This window comes from Juglans microcarpa x Juglans regia, chromosome 2D (genome assembly GCF_004785595.1).
Source record: "Juglans microcarpa x Juglans regia isolate MS1-56 chromosome 2D, Jm3101_v1.0, whole genome shotgun sequence".
Lineage (NCBI taxonomy): Eukaryota > Viridiplantae > Streptophyta > Magnoliopsida > Fagales > Juglandaceae > Juglans > Juglans microcarpa x Juglans regia.
In genome coordinates, this window is record NC_054596.1 from 26,973,189 (window position 1) to 26,988,694 (window position 15,506).

General features: G+C 37.6%; 1 protein-coding gene across 1 annotated transcript; it reads left to right on the forward strand.

Moving 5' to 3' along the window:
- The first annotated feature begins 981 nt into the window (after positions 1–981).
- Positions 982–4,498, forward strand: LOC121250256 (probable receptor-like protein kinase At2g42960). Its single transcript, XM_041149312.1, is given in 9 exon segments — positions 982–1,156; positions 1,264–1,468; positions 1,978–2,307; positions 2,310–2,733; positions 2,820–2,924; positions 3,103–3,225; positions 3,555–3,725; positions 3,822–3,951; positions 4,065–4,498. Coding segments are annotated over 7 exon segments (1,488 nt in total). The 5' UTR covers positions 982–1,156; positions 1,264–1,468; positions 1,978–1,988; the 3' UTR covers positions 4,281–4,498.
- Positions 4,499–15,506: the final 11,008 nt, after the last annotated feature.

The window sequence follows — 15,506 nt, forward strand, 5'->3', positions numbered from 1 at the left end:
TACTAAGTTAGACCCAATGGCCTTATGTTCTTTTTATTGGGCTGGCAAGTAATCCTATCTCGCCTTGGGCAAGTAACTCGCATCTCGCCTGAGCTCACCAATCTCTTTAGTTCCTCATTCTCGTACTCACAGTAAGCAAATTTTCTAGCTCGCCAGCCATAGTTGAGACACTCATCTCCCTCTCGCTCTAAGACACGTCAGTTGACCTCTCATAAGGTGCTGCTCGACCATATGTTGGACAAACTGCACTCTGCGTCTTCTATTACTGATTTATTAGACCATTGGAGTGTTCCTTATCTTTGACATTCCATCAACTCCAAGAATAGTCTATCTCATTTTGCATTAGGCAGTGCCCTAAAAAAAATTATCAATAGGTTTTTTGCCGTGTGAAATGGGTAACATACATGTAGCATTTTTACATCCATGTTAATAACGCATTGAAGAATACATATTAAAATTAAAAACAAAAATCTACAACTTAAAAAATACTTAAAAAGGATTATTCAAAAAAAAAAAAAAATACTCCACCACCTCTATTTTTAAATAATTATATTTAATTATTTGTTATTTTTTAATTGTTATTATTAGACTTTTGATTATATCTTAATTATTTGTTCATTTTTAATTATATTTTTTTGGTTTTATTTTTTTCTTAAAGTTCATTATCCTTAAATCTTACTTTTCTTTTATAAAGATTTTGCTGTCTGTTTACTTTTTATAATTTTATTTTATTGTTCATTTATGTTCGTTTATTTTTTATCTAAGATTTTTTAATTGTAAATTAATCGAATTTTTTTATTCATTATTTATATATTATATATTTCATAAAAAAAATAAAATAAAAAATAAAAAAATAATATATAATGTGAAAATGACAAGTAAATTTTTCTGGTCTCAATACTGTTGCTTTCCCACCCCCTCACTAGTCACTATCTCTACCGCCACTTTTTTGTTTCTTACAGAAAAGAGTTATGACCCGGCCATAAATGTCTCTTTCCGGTCAGTATCATTTTTGCTTTCCCTTTGCATTTTCTATTTCTCTGTTTCTCCAGAATCCTCCATTGCAAACCAAGCTTTCTTTCCAGCTTGCTGAGGTCCCTCTCTCTTCGATCCACCAACCATTTTACCCAACTTCGCTATCTAAATATTTCTATCTGTAGTCTCTCTCTCTCTCTCAAAGATTGGATTTTTGTCTGGGCCTTTCTCCCCATTTTTTTTAAAATTTTTTTTATAATTATCTGAATTCTTTTTGGCCCACTTCAGGCCACAACCCCTGCTTGTAAGCTACTCCTCTCCAACCGTATCTTTAGAGGGCATCTGGGTTATTTTGGGTTTTGGTTATTTGAGGTCTACATTGGCCCATTTATGCATACTGAGTTTCTGATGCTTCAAGAAGGAACTTTTACTTTGCTTCTATGGTTGATCGAGGAAAAAAAAAATAAGGAGGTTGGCTTAAATCACTAGAAAGGTAAATGCTTTCCCTTTTTCAACCGACTTTTATTTTCCAACTTTTGTTATTAAACAAAAAGCTTTTTGGGTTTCTAACTTCACATTCTCGTTCATCCATCTCTTGCTTGGATCGTAAGTGATGCTTCGAACATTTAATTCCTTCTGAAAGAACTTATTTGAGCTGTCGATGGTTGAAATATCACTAGATTTTGTGCCTTTTATGCGCTTTCTTTCATAATTGTGACTTATATGCAACTAGGAATTTTCCTGAGCTGTCGATGGTTGAAATATCACAAGATTTTGTTCTAGAGCAAGTAAGTTCTGATTAAAATGTCAATGCTGATGTTATCAAACTCCATTGTTACTCTTTTTTTTTTTTTTTTTGTATGTTTCTTTCTAAAAGTGCGCAATTAATCCAGAATCGGAGATCTCAGAATTGAATTTGATAGACAATTTATTATTCTGCAACTGAAAATCACATCAGAGAAAATACAAAACTTAGATGCTTCCCGATTATCATGTGTTCAGGGTTGAATAAAATGTTTCTGGTACCCAGGTGTGGATTTCTCTTCGTTTCGGGAATTAAGAGGATCAAGTTGATACTGAGGTTGAGTGATCGAGGATTAAAGATGTCATCTGAGGGTTCTTTGAATGCAGAATTATCGAAAAAGACGTCATTTTTAGGTTTGAAACTATGGGTTTTGATCTGTATATGTGTTGGTGCATTTATAGTTATAATTCTTTGTATATTATCTGTATGGGTCACGTTTCGAAAGAGATCTAGGAAATCTGCGGAACGATTTTCACTCTCCCAAATACCAAATGTCTCAAAAGATATTAAGATTGACCGGGTTGGACTCTGACTTCTCATGAGAGTTTATTTCAACCAGTCCTTGAAAAGTCGAGTGATAAGTATTCTGATAAAACATCAGTTCATTTGGGTACAAGAAAATCAAGTGATCCTGATAATAACACTCAATGCAGCTCGGTTTATCATCATGAGAGAGGATTGAGTTCAATTTCGTGGGAAGAAGGAAGTTGTGGGACTGATAGGAAGCATTCCTCATTGTTACATGGAGGACTTATGACAGCCTCTCCTTTAATTGGCTTGCCAGAAATTTCTCATCTTGGGTGGGGCCACTGGTTTACTTTTAGGGATCTAGAATTTTCCACTAATCGTTTCTCTGCAGAAACTGTGCTTGGTGAGGGTGGATATGGGGTTGTTTACAGGGGCAGACTGGTCAATGGAACTGAGGTGGCAGTGAAGAAACTTTTTAACAACTTGTAAGGATTATCTGAAGATGCTTTCTTGCTTTCTAATGCTTTCGCTAAAATATTCTTCATGATCATTTTGTTAAATGGGTATATAGGGGACAGGCGGAGAAAGAATTTAGGGTTGAAGTTGAAGCCATAGGCCATGTTAGACATAAGAATCTTGTTCGGCTTCTGGGCTATTGCATTGAAGGAGTCCACAGGTAAGATTACTTTGCTACTTTCTTATTAAATTATTTAAGCTCTTCCATAATTGCTTTGCCTTGTTGGGAAATATAATAGTATGCTACCTTCTAGTGTTTTCGAGTTCTTCCCCAACCGTTTTGTCTGCATTAAAAGTTCTTTGTCCATGTGATTAATGAATTTGCTAAGTTTACATAGGATGCTGGTGTATGAATATGTGAATAACGGGAACTTAGAGCAATGGTTACATGGGGCAATGTGCCAACGTGGTATCCTTACTTGGGAGGCGCGCATGAAGGTGATTCTTGGTACTGCAAAAGCGTAAGTTGATCATTCAAATAAAAAAAGGTTCAATTGATGTTCTTATTTTTGCTTTTCATTTTTGGTGCCAAGTAATTCGTGGAATTTGTTTTTGGGAATATAGGTACATTTCGTTTATTCTCGATGATCTATTTTCTTTTATAAGATTATCATATTGCTGCTAGTTTTGATCTTGACTAGACATTAGCATTACTACCAACAAAAGTGTCCATCATAGGATTTTCTTATGACTGATTTCAGTGGGGCATCTTTTGATAATGGAACTTGGAGCACTCTTTTTTGGAACTATGAATAAAATAGAAAAAACAAATTCACTCGTTGGGCTGCAGGCTTGCGTATTTACATGAAGCAATAGAACCAAAAGTGGTTCACCGAGACATTAAATCAAGCAACATCCTGATTGACGATGAGTTTAATGCCAAGGTTTCTGATTTTGGCTTGGCAAAATTCTTGGGTTCGGGAGAAAGTCATATCACAACTAGAGTAATGGGAACGTTTGGGTATGTTTATAGTTTCATTTCCATGGTTATGATCATTTAGCTAACCAAAACATATATGGATGGGGTTTTAAAAGCTGGCTTCTTTGTGGATTTCAGTTATGTGGCACCTGAATATGCTAACAGTGGCTTGTTAAATGAAAAGAGTGACATTTATAGCTTTGGTGTCCTCCTGCTAGAAGCCATTACGGGAAGGGACCCTGTGGACTATGCCCGGCCTGCTAATGAGGTTGGAAATTTTGAAAACAATTCCCCTCCTGTGTCCCTCCGGTCTACCAGGTGATTCTTACTGGTTACCATTGGTGCGAGAGCTCTAATAAGCATTCTATCTGCTCATGGCAGGTTAATCTTGTTGAATGGCTAAAGATGATGGTGGGAACCAGAAGAGCCGAGGAAGTTGTGGATCCAAGCCTTGAAGTTAAACCCACTACACGTTCCCTAAAACATGCCCTTCTGGTTGCACTAAGATGTGTTGATCCTGATGCAGATAAGAGACCCAAAATGAGTCAGGTCGTACGTATGCTTGAAGCTGATGAATATCCCATTCCCGAGGTGTAAATCAATTCTCATCCTGGAAATCATTACTTTTGTTTACTTGTTTCACTGTGTTTATTTAGGTTTTTAAATATCCTTTAAAGTTTTAAAAATATACCCATCTTTTCCAAGTATATGTGAATTCGGCTTCAAATGAATTGATCAAAGCAAGCTCTTTCCTGTTAGAGTCCAGTTGATCACAATTATTTAGGCTTAAGCTCGTGCATATCTTCTTCATTAAAGTTCAAAATTGGATGTTCCTACTCAACTTTAAGAAAAAACAAAGAACAAATAAATAAATAATGAGCTCAAGCTTGGATTGAGCGTAGAAAGTTTATTTATTGCAAATGATATTATTACCACTGCGTTACAATTAAATTACAACTAAACAATAAAAAATTATTATTTTTTAATTTTAAGCTACTGCCTTGTCAGTAATTTTGAATTAACGTGAGAAAATCAATTTCAAAAATGAAAATTGTATTTGAGTTGATATATCACCAACTTTTTACTCATGCAGTCATTTTTACATATTTTTTACACATTCTATTAATATAATTAGCTGCGTTACTTATTTTTAATAAAAATGAACTATTTTAGCCAATCGCATCAGTTGAGTACACAAAAAATACGTAAAAGTAAATGTATATAGTAGAACTTTGTTACTTGATTATGTATTTTTTAGAGAAATGTTAGTCACAGAAATATTTTACAAAAGTAAATCCACAAACTGAAATGATTTCATATGATATATTAGATCTAATTTATAATAAAAATAGCTTTAGAATCTAACTTACTAGATTAAGTCACATTAGTTTGTAAATTTACTTTTATAAAATTTTTTTATAGTTAAAATATTTTGTTTTATTTATTTTATTGTTAGTCCCCCTTTTATGAAAGTCTCAACATATTGCTAGATTAACGTGGACGGGCATTTTAAGGAAATTTAGATAATAGGATTATAGGGATATATGATCATTTCTTTTTGAGTCTGTCGGCCTGGACATTTTTATCTCTTAAAAGTTATTTGAGTTACAATAATGCCACTTATCAGTGTCCTCCGTCGTAATGCATTTCTTGCACATTTGTTGCATTTTCTTGCATGTAGGAAAAGGGAGAAGAGAAAAACAGAGCATGGCTTTATAAAGTTAGTGACTAATCGCAATATATATGGTTTTCTCTTCAGTAGTTTACTCTGCTTAATTCTAATGATTCTAAACTTACTGTAATTTTATTGAAGGTCTGGACTGGACAGGGTTTTTTATATATGCAATGTACATCTATAGGTACTTACCTACATAAAAACATGGATATTGTTTAGTATTGGAGGAGCTCATATATTTATTTATTTATTTATATATAATACTAGTTGACCTCTGTGTGTGAACTACTAAAATCCCAGTGGACTCCACAAGCTTGCTTTTATAATTTAGGAAACAAGTGACTTTTCCAAGTGAGCCCAAAAATAAACATTTGGTGGGCAAAAAGCTACACCTTCATTCGCTCCCCCTAACCAACTAGCCAGAATCCCAAAGTTACAGTGAACATAAAGAGAAAAAATTACAGCTTCTACGGAAAGATTTATGGTTCAGAATCTCAAAGAAGTGTATGGTTCTGCTGAAAAATTTACCTTGCTGAGGAAGGGGCCGACGTAGAGCTAAGGAAAGGGACAACGATCTTGTGTTGACGAAGGCGATGGCGATCTCGATCTGAAGGCGACAGTGTTCTAATCTAAAAGCGACGATGGTTTTGATTATTTTGGGAAGACTAGAGATCTCTGAAGTCTGAAGAAGAAATTGAAAATTTGATTTTGGACTCGATTCTTTCATGTGTTTTACTCCACTTAATGGAATGACAATGTTTTAACCATTAATGAAACGATTTGTTTCTAGCCGTGCACGAGGGGACTACATACATAATTTTTCTTTCTTTTTTATACTTATGATAAAAGAGTCGGTTTAGTCTTAAAATTCATGTTTTTCTTGCAGTCGTGCAAACTAAGAGCTCGTTTGGGCGCTTAGAAGATATTAGAATATTTATAAATAATAGTGAAATAGTTTGAGTTAAGATGTTTTATTAAGTTTTAAAAAATGAGAGAAATTTGAATAAAAATATTATGAAGTTAAAAATTTGTTTGAATATAATTTCTTAATATAATTTTTTTTTTAAATTTGAAAAACTTATATTGTTTTTTGTTTAAATGTTTGAAAATGTTGTAATAATTAAATAAAAGTTGAATGAAAACGTTGAGAATTTTAAATTAAAAATATTTTATGTTGAAGTAATTTTCGAGAAAGAAATATTTAAGAATATATAAAAATATTTGAATTATCCAAACTAGTCCTTAAATTTAAAATACCCTTCGCGTTGATTACTTTTATAGTTATGAATTGCGGTAAGTGAGTGAGTGACATTATATTGTGTGGCATCAATATCCCTGCTGTCAGACCTCTTCTTTACGTTCAGCCTTTTGTCTTGTCAATTGAGTAGACCCCTATCTTACGTGCAACCTTTTGTCTTGTTGTCGAGCCTATCGACATTTTGAGCATTTTGCTTACATTTGTTCCTATGATCAGGGTGAGCATGGGGGCAAGCTGAGGATCACATTATGTTATACGGCTGCTCAAAGGTGTGGATGGCTACCAGGGGGTCAGAAGCAGCAATGGGGCGTCGGCATGAAGAGGAAGGCAGAGTGGTTCGATGCATGAGGATAAGGGATTTAGGGCTACTTTCGGATGGGCCTCTGGGTCGAATAAGCTTCTCCTAATATTTTCCTCTCAGTCCAATAAACATGAATTTATGTAATTGTTAAGAGTCTGGACTTGGCCCATAGTAGTTGTTGTGAGCCCATTTATAAGGGACGCCTGTCTGTTATTTCTATTGTGGTGCTACTAGGTAGCTTTATCCTTACTACGAGTTAGTTACAGATTTACAGCTTATAGCGTCTGTGTATGGAGGTTTCTCCGCCATCAAACAAATCAATACAAAAAAAATTCCTTTTCTTTAATCTTTGGAGGCTCTCACCCTCGAAGTGACCTATTTTCCCTTATTCACATCAGGAGTGTAACAGTTGGTATCAGAGCCAGGTTATCCTTGGCTGCTTCTTTACCAATGGCGAAAGGCATTAGGATGAACCAGTTGCAGGAAGGCTTGAACGGGTTGAAGAAATCCACAGAATCTCAGTTTAAGACCTTGGAAACAGAGGTGCTGGCTCTGAAGAGGCAGTCTGATGCAGTGGTCCAACAACTTGCGGCATTGAGTTCAGAACTGCAGAAAAAGAATGCTGAGCATCAGGAAGAATCTTCATCAAGAATACATTACATAAGGGAGGACATAGGCGAGAACAATGGTGAGTTAATCCCAAGGTCAGTAAGGTTGGAGTTTCCCTCTTTCCATGGGGATGACCCCATAGGTTGGCTCTATAAAGCCAATAAGTTTTTCTTATTCTATAATACACTACCCAACCAGAAACTCAAATTGGCCTTCTTTCACATGGAAGGAAGGGCAATGGTTTGGTTTTAAGATCTGGAAATTTCAAGATCCATAGAGGATTGGGAAGGATTTGTTATGGTCTTCCTCATTAGGTTTGGTCCTAGCACATATGATGATCCTATGGAAACTTTGACTAAACTAAGACAAACCGGGTCAGTAGAGGAGTATAAGGTGGAGTTTGAAAATTTTTCTAATAGGCTGCATAGATTGTCAGATCCACACAAACTAAGCTGCTTTTTGAATGGATTAAAGGATGAGATTAGACTGTCAGTTAAAATGTTCAATCCACCTGATCTCTTAACAGCCTTTAGTTTGGCTAAGATTCAGGAGGAACTTGTGAGGGTGGGCAAAAGAGTCATCAGGAATCCTTTTACAGGGATGGGGGAATCTAGTCATGTTAAAGGAAGTGAAAACCAAGCTGGACAGAATGTTAGTAAGGTTATAGTGCCTATGCAGAAAATTAATTCAGGCGAAATGAAGGAAAGAAGGGAGCGAGGACTATGTTATTATTGTGATTCTAAGTGAAATCCGGGGCACAAGTGCAAGAGCCCCAAGTTGTTCCTTATAGAAGAGGTGGAGGATGAGGAAGAAATGAAAGGAGAGGAAGAGGTAGTAAATCTAGTGGCGGAAGGGAAGGAGCTATTAGAGGTTACTGAAGTAGGCATGAAACCTGAGATATCCTTACATGCCTTAATTGGGTCCAATAACCTGAAAACTATGAGAGTGAAGGGTAAGTTGGCTGGTCAGTGGGTAGTTATTCTGATTGATTCAGGTAGCACTCACAATTTCATTGATACCTCAGCAGTAAAGAGGTCTCGACTAACAGTTTCCAGAGAAGACACAGTGAAAGTAAGGGTGGCTAATGGTGAATAGTTGTTGTGTGAAGGCAGAAGCATGGGGGTCCAAATTAAAATACAAGAAAAGTCATTTACTATGGATTTTTTCTTACTGGAATTGGTAGGGTGTGATGTGGTCCTAGGTGTTCAATGGCTACAAACACTAGGCACTATATCATGGAATTTTGAAAGGCTTACCATGCAATTTAACCATTACGGACATAATGTTGTGTTGCAGGAAATGATGTCCACACAGCTGGTGGAGGTGAGTTCCTGTAGCAAAATCAACAAGTTAGAGAAGAAGGGAATAATACTGCAGCTAATCAATGAGCCATAAATCACTACCAGTGCACAGAAATGGCCCAAGAATGTGCAAAGGTGCTAAACCAGTTTCTTGATGTTTTCAAGGAACCCAAGGGATTACCACCATGTAGGGAGCAAGACCATTCAATCAACTTACTACCAGGAGCACAACCCGTGTCAGTAAGACCCTACAAGTACCCTTTTTTTTCAAAAAGATGAGATTGAGAGAATTATTAAGGAGCTTTTAAATTCTTGGGTGATCCGCCCCAGTCAAAGTCCTTATTCATCCCTTGTTTTGTTGGTAAGAAAGGCTGATGACACATGCAGAATGTATGTAGATTATAGGGCCTTGAACCAAGTAACTGTAAAGGATAAATTTCCCATTCCCATGGTGGAGGAGTTGTTGGATGAATTGAGTGGTTCTAAAGTGTTTTCTAAGCTGGACTTGAGGTCTGGTTGTCACCAGATTAGGGTGAAGCCCGATGATGCACACAAAACAACTTTCCGAACCCATGAAGGCCATTACGAATTCTTGATCATGCCATTTGGGTTGACCAATGCCCCATCCACTTTTCAGAATCCAATGAATGAAGTATTTAGTCCTTTTTTAAGAAGGTTTGTGTTGGTGTTTTTCGACGACATTCTAATCTATAGTAAGGATGAAGATGAGCATTTACAGCACTTACAAATGACCTTAGAAACTTTGAGGAAGCACCAATTGTTTGCTAAGGAGTCTAAATGTTATTTCGCATGCTTGGAGGTGGGATATTTGGGCCATCTAATCTCAGCGCAAGGGGTGAGAACTGACCCTGAAAAATTAAGGGCCATGGTGGTATGGCCCTAACCCAAATCTATTAAGTCTTTGAGGGGCTTTCTTGGGTTGACAGGGTACCATAGAAGGGTTATAAAAAATTATGGGATGTTGGCTGCCCCCTTGACAGCTCTATTGAAGAAAGACAATTTTAAATGGGGAGATGCAGCAGATGAGGCATTTTCAAGGCTTAAACAAGTTGTAAGCAGCCCACCAATGCTGGCCCTTCCAGATTTCAACAAGGCATTCATGATAGAATGTGATGCCTCGGGCAAAGGGGTTGGGGCTGTACTCATGCAAGGTGGCTAGCCCATATCCTTTTTCAGTCAAGCACTCAAAGGTAGGGCCCTTTCCCTATCCACTTATGAAAAAGAACTGTATGCTTTGGTCACAACTATTCAAAAATGGAGACCATACCTTTTAGGTAGGTCCTTTGTGGTAAGAACTGATCACCATATCCTAAAGTATCTCTTGGACCAGAAAATTGGTACTCCCATGCAGCAAGAGTGGTTGAGTAAGATGCTAGGGTATGACTTTGTGGTGGAGTTCAAGAGGGGAGTAGAGAATAGGGTGACAGATGCCCTCTCTAGACAGATGGAAGAGGATGAAATTTCTGTGGCCTTACTGTCCGTGCCCGGCTTAGAGTGGTTGGAAGATATTAGACAAGGCTATGAAGGTGATTATAAGGCATTAAAGTTGCTGTCAAAATGTAAGGAGGGATAGGCACCTCAACATTATTCTATGAGAGAAGGGGTGTTGTATTACAAGGGTAGGATTTATGTGGTTGAGGATCTCTCACTTAAGAATAAACTCCTGGAATTTTAGCATGGAAGCTCCTGGGGGGGTCCAGAGGAGGGAGTTCTATTGGCCTAAGATGAAGACTGAAGTAAGGGCATTCATCAAAGGGTGCCAAACATGCCAACAACCAAAAACAGATCATAATTTTCCAAATGGACTATTGCAGCCTCTTCCCATTCCATTACAACCATGGACTCACATCACCATGGACTTCATTGAAAGGTTGCCTAATACCAGTGGTTTCAGTACTCTATGGGTGGTGGTGGATCATCTAACCAAATACAGTCACTTCGTACCCTTGGGTCACCCCTACACGGCTAAATCAGTGGCCCAGCTATTTGTGACGCATATATTCAAACTGCATGGTTTACCACAATCTATAGTATCTGATCGAGATAACACTTTTACTAGTACTTTCTGGAGGGAGTTGTTTAAGGTGCAGGGGGTTAAATTGGAATTTAGCACAGCGTATCACCTACAGACGGATGGGCAATCCGAAGCTGTGAATAAAAGCCTAGAAACCTCTTTGAAGTGTTTTGTAGGTGATCGACCGAAGGATTGGGTCAAATGGGTACCTTTGGCCGAGTGGTGGTATAATACCACTCAACACACCTCTACCAAGCTTACTCCTTTTGAAGCACTATACGGGTATAAACACCCTAAGTTGACTTCATACATTCCAAGGACCACACAAGCATAGGAGGTGGAAACAGAATTGAAAGACAGAAATCTCATCATCCAACTACTCCGTTACAATTTAAGCAAGGCCCAAGAAAGAATGATCAAATATGCAAACTTGAAGAGGAAAGATCGAAGCTTTACTGTGGGTAACTGGGTGTATTTAAGACTGCAACCTTACCGACAGGTTTCAGTAGCCCAACGCTGTGATTTGAAGCTGGCCCCTCGCTTTTACTGGCCGTTTCAGGTGGAAGCTAGAGTGGGCGAAGTAGCATATAAGCTGAAGCTGCCAGAAACATCCCACATCCATCCGGTGTACCACATTTCGCAGCTAAAGAAACGAGTTGGGGAACAAACCGTGGTGTCAACGATCTTACCTCCAGTGAACTAGCGTGGGATTCTTCAACCTGAACCAGTGGAGATCTTGTACCGCTGTATTCGACCCATTAACAATCGGCCAGTGGTGGAAATTTTGGTAAAATGCCAGGGGCAAGGCAAAGAAGATGCTACTTGGGAAAACTATTACAAGTTGAAGGAATCATTTTCCCACCTTGTGGGCAAGATGTTTTAAGGGGGAATCTGTTATACGGCGGCTCAAGGGTGTGGATGGCTACCAGGGGTTAGAAGGAGCAGTGGGGCGTCGGCATGAAGGGGAAGGCAGAGTGGTTCGATGCATGAGGATAAGGAATTTAGGGCTACTTTCGGATGGGCCTCTGGACTGAATAAGCTTCTCCTAATATTTTCCACTCAGTCCAATAAACATGAATTTATGTAATTGTTAAGAGTCTGGGCTTGGCCCATAGTAGTTGTTGTGAGCCCATTTATAAGGGACGTCTGTCTGTTATTTCTATTGTGGTGCTACTAGGTAGCTTTATCCTTACTATGAGTTAGTTACAGATTTACAGCTTATAGCATTTGTGTATGGAGGTTTCTCCGGCATCAAACAAATCAATACAAACAAAATTCCTTTTCTTTTATCTCTGGAGGCTCTCACCCTCGAAGTGAGCTATTTTCCCTTATTCACATCAGGCGTGTAACACGTTATCTGAACAATTTAATCAGTGCGCAGATCTTGGGGCGAGTATCGAGTGCTCGAACCCCAGGGTTGCAAAGCGGGATCACATTAGAGCTCAACTCCCAAACATACAAAGCCCGATCCTCGATCAAACAATTTAATTACTCTCCAAATCTTGGGGCAAGCACTGAGTACTCGAACCTAGGGGCGAGCAAAGTGATATCATGTGGGAGCTCCTGAAGATGCAAAGTGCTTATACCCAACGTGAGCACCCTTGGAAGGCAGCGTACTGGCACCAACACAAGCATTGTTCAAGGCAAAGTGCTCAAACCTCGGTAGAGCACCTTGAGAAGCAAAGTGCTTGTACCCTAACCCAGAACCACCAAGAGGAAAAGTGCTTGAGCGTTGGGATATACAACATAAGGTCGCATACCCTCGTTCATGACAGTTAAGGATGTTATGTACTTAACATCTATCTAACAATATGCACTATTGTAACACCCCGCTGGAAACTACTTGGACCAAAATAAATACCATTGTCAAATAATAAAATTTTGACAATGATAACCCATTAGTTTGGCTAATTGGAAGTGATGATCCTTGAGAGAAATTAGATTTTGGATTAATGAAGTCATTTAGGATCATAATTTAGCTAAATAACTTCCACCATTAGCTTAGTTAGAAATTTTAGAGATTTTTTGGAGTAATAAAAACTTTTGTGAAAGTTGGGTGCCTAGAGGCCAATAGGAGGACAAGTGGCATATGTAGGACTTGCCACCTCAATGGGCTTGGAAGTTGATCCATGAAAAGTCATGGAGACTACATGGATATGAAAAAGGCCCAAATTTTGGTTAGATTGATGGCCCAAATAAGAGAAGGGCTAAAAGAAAGGCCCAACTTAGTAAGCTATTAAGGCCCAGATAGGGGTCCAACAAAAATTGATTATGAGGGCCATGGATAGGCCCATTTTGTGGCCCACTTTAAGGCCAAGCTTAATAGAAACTTGAAGGCCAAAGAAATTGCACCACTTGGAGAGAAAGCTTACGACTCATCACTTCACTATGCCAATAGTAAATACCACCATCTAGTGTGATGCCAAAGAAATCAACCTTGGGATTTGATGAAGCTTGAAGTGTCAGGACATTTAACACAAGGTTACATGCCCCTGCTCATAATAGTTAAAGATACAATTCACCTAGCATACATATAACAATATACAATATTAGCAGCAGATATTTTTTTTAAACAATGCTATGTACCAGATATAATATATCCCAAAATAACATAGGCATTCTTCATAATATAATATAATATTATGTTTTTCGCTATGGTCTCCAAAATCGTGTTAAGAAAATGGATAACCATAGTTATCTATTTTTCGTTCTCTCTATGGGCTAGTCAGCCTCATCCAATCCTTTAGGGGATGATAGTTGGGACTACCAAGTGAGATTTGTTTACTCATTTCACTTTCTTAGAGAAAACACGAGAGGAGGTTTCCGGCAGTGTTTCCAGCCAATCTTGCTTGAATATTTTGAAGCCTTTTTATATAGATTTTCATGAAACTACCTGCATATGATGTATTTTGTGTGATTTTTAGTGGATTTTGGGTTGGCTAAAAGTGAGTTTGAATACCCAGAGGTCACATACTAGGCAACAGATAGGATGATATTTTGAGATCTTGATGTTTTGATGAACTTTTTATTAAAGTTAGGTCTTGATATTGATATGATGAAATGATAACATGTTTTTATACATGTTATGATTTAATTCAAAGCATGTTAGTATTTTTATTTAGGGTTTATGCATATTTTCTTTGGAGTTGAAACTGGAACATACAAAACAATCTTTGTTTTGAGGTTTTGATGATTTTTGGTTTTTCAAACCTAGTCCAATGGCTATGAAATTCTTATCTAATGATTCTAAGACTTTAATTTAGATGATAAGTGATTGTTTTTTAACAGATTTGATTTGCATAATTATTGGAAGTATGTTTTGCATGAAAAGGTTTGGGTATGGCTAAATATTGAAGCTTTCGGGTTGCTTCAGGTTTTTATGAAATTTTTGCCATATGATTTTTAGATCTCATTATAGGGTCATGTTTAGGACTTCATTAATGAATTATTTAGTCTTGTTCCTTAAGGTTTACTTATTGTAAGTTTCAGATTTGGTGTGTGTGTTCTAAGTCAAGAACACATGAGGCTCAGTTTGAACCTTATGAGCATGCCGAGTGGTTTAATGTTAGTTTTTGTGTTTTTGGTTGATGTTCGAGCATGGTTATCACTTGGGTAAGATTTATATACATGTTAAGAGTAAGTTTGTGAACTTTTGGAGTCCTTCGATATTGGAAATTGTTAGATCAAGTGCATAAAGGAGTTGTTCTGAGACTTATTAGTGTTTTGACACCATTCCTGTCATGAGGAGTTTTTGATTTTTCTGTGAAATTTATATTTTATTTTCTTAGCGTGATTTTAAAACATAAGATGTGATCTTTAGATGTTGCGTAAATCGGTTTGAGTATGTGGTTTGAAGTTTAAAAGAATTGCAACAAAAATCAAGAGTTTTTGTCTTTAGTATGTTTCGGCCATTGCGTGGATTACATATTTGAAATTATGATAGCTTTTACGTGAGGAATGTAAATTTTGGTAGAATTTGGAGTTAGTGTGTGTGACGCCCCCAACCCCCGCTTGAGATTGGACGGTGATTGAACCGTTGGGACATGCAACACAAGGTAACACACCCCTCGTACATGACAGATAAGATGCAATACACCTATGTATACTAGCGGTATGCAATAATATCGCAACGGAAAAATAAAAAGGGTTCCTGTAATCTAAGCAACGCTGTAAGCAGTCGTGTTAGCACATGGTATCATAACTAATAATAATAACCCAACATTATCATTTTCAAAAATGCATATCAAGTAAAATCATTATCTCCCAAAACATAATACTGAAGCTTTCTCCCAAAACAAAGGGGACCATTGCAAAATGTTAAGTCTTAAAAATCCAAAACACGTTTCCTTGCACAGACAAAGTGGTCCCTCTTTTCTGCCCCCCTTAATTATTTCTTCAAGACTAGACAGGCTTCTTTCTCTTCGCCGAAAATCGGTCCTTGTCTCGATTCCTTAATCTCCTTAGCTTGTCAATGAGCTGCAATGCCTTGGTAACTAGCCGGTTGGCGTTCTCTATCCTATCCAACAAAGAGGGCTTTGTTGAGCTCTCATTGCTCTTCGGTACCTCCTTGATAGTCGAGGGTTACTGTTCTCTTGCGTTTCACCATGGGGATGATCTTGTATACCAATCACAACTTCTACCATT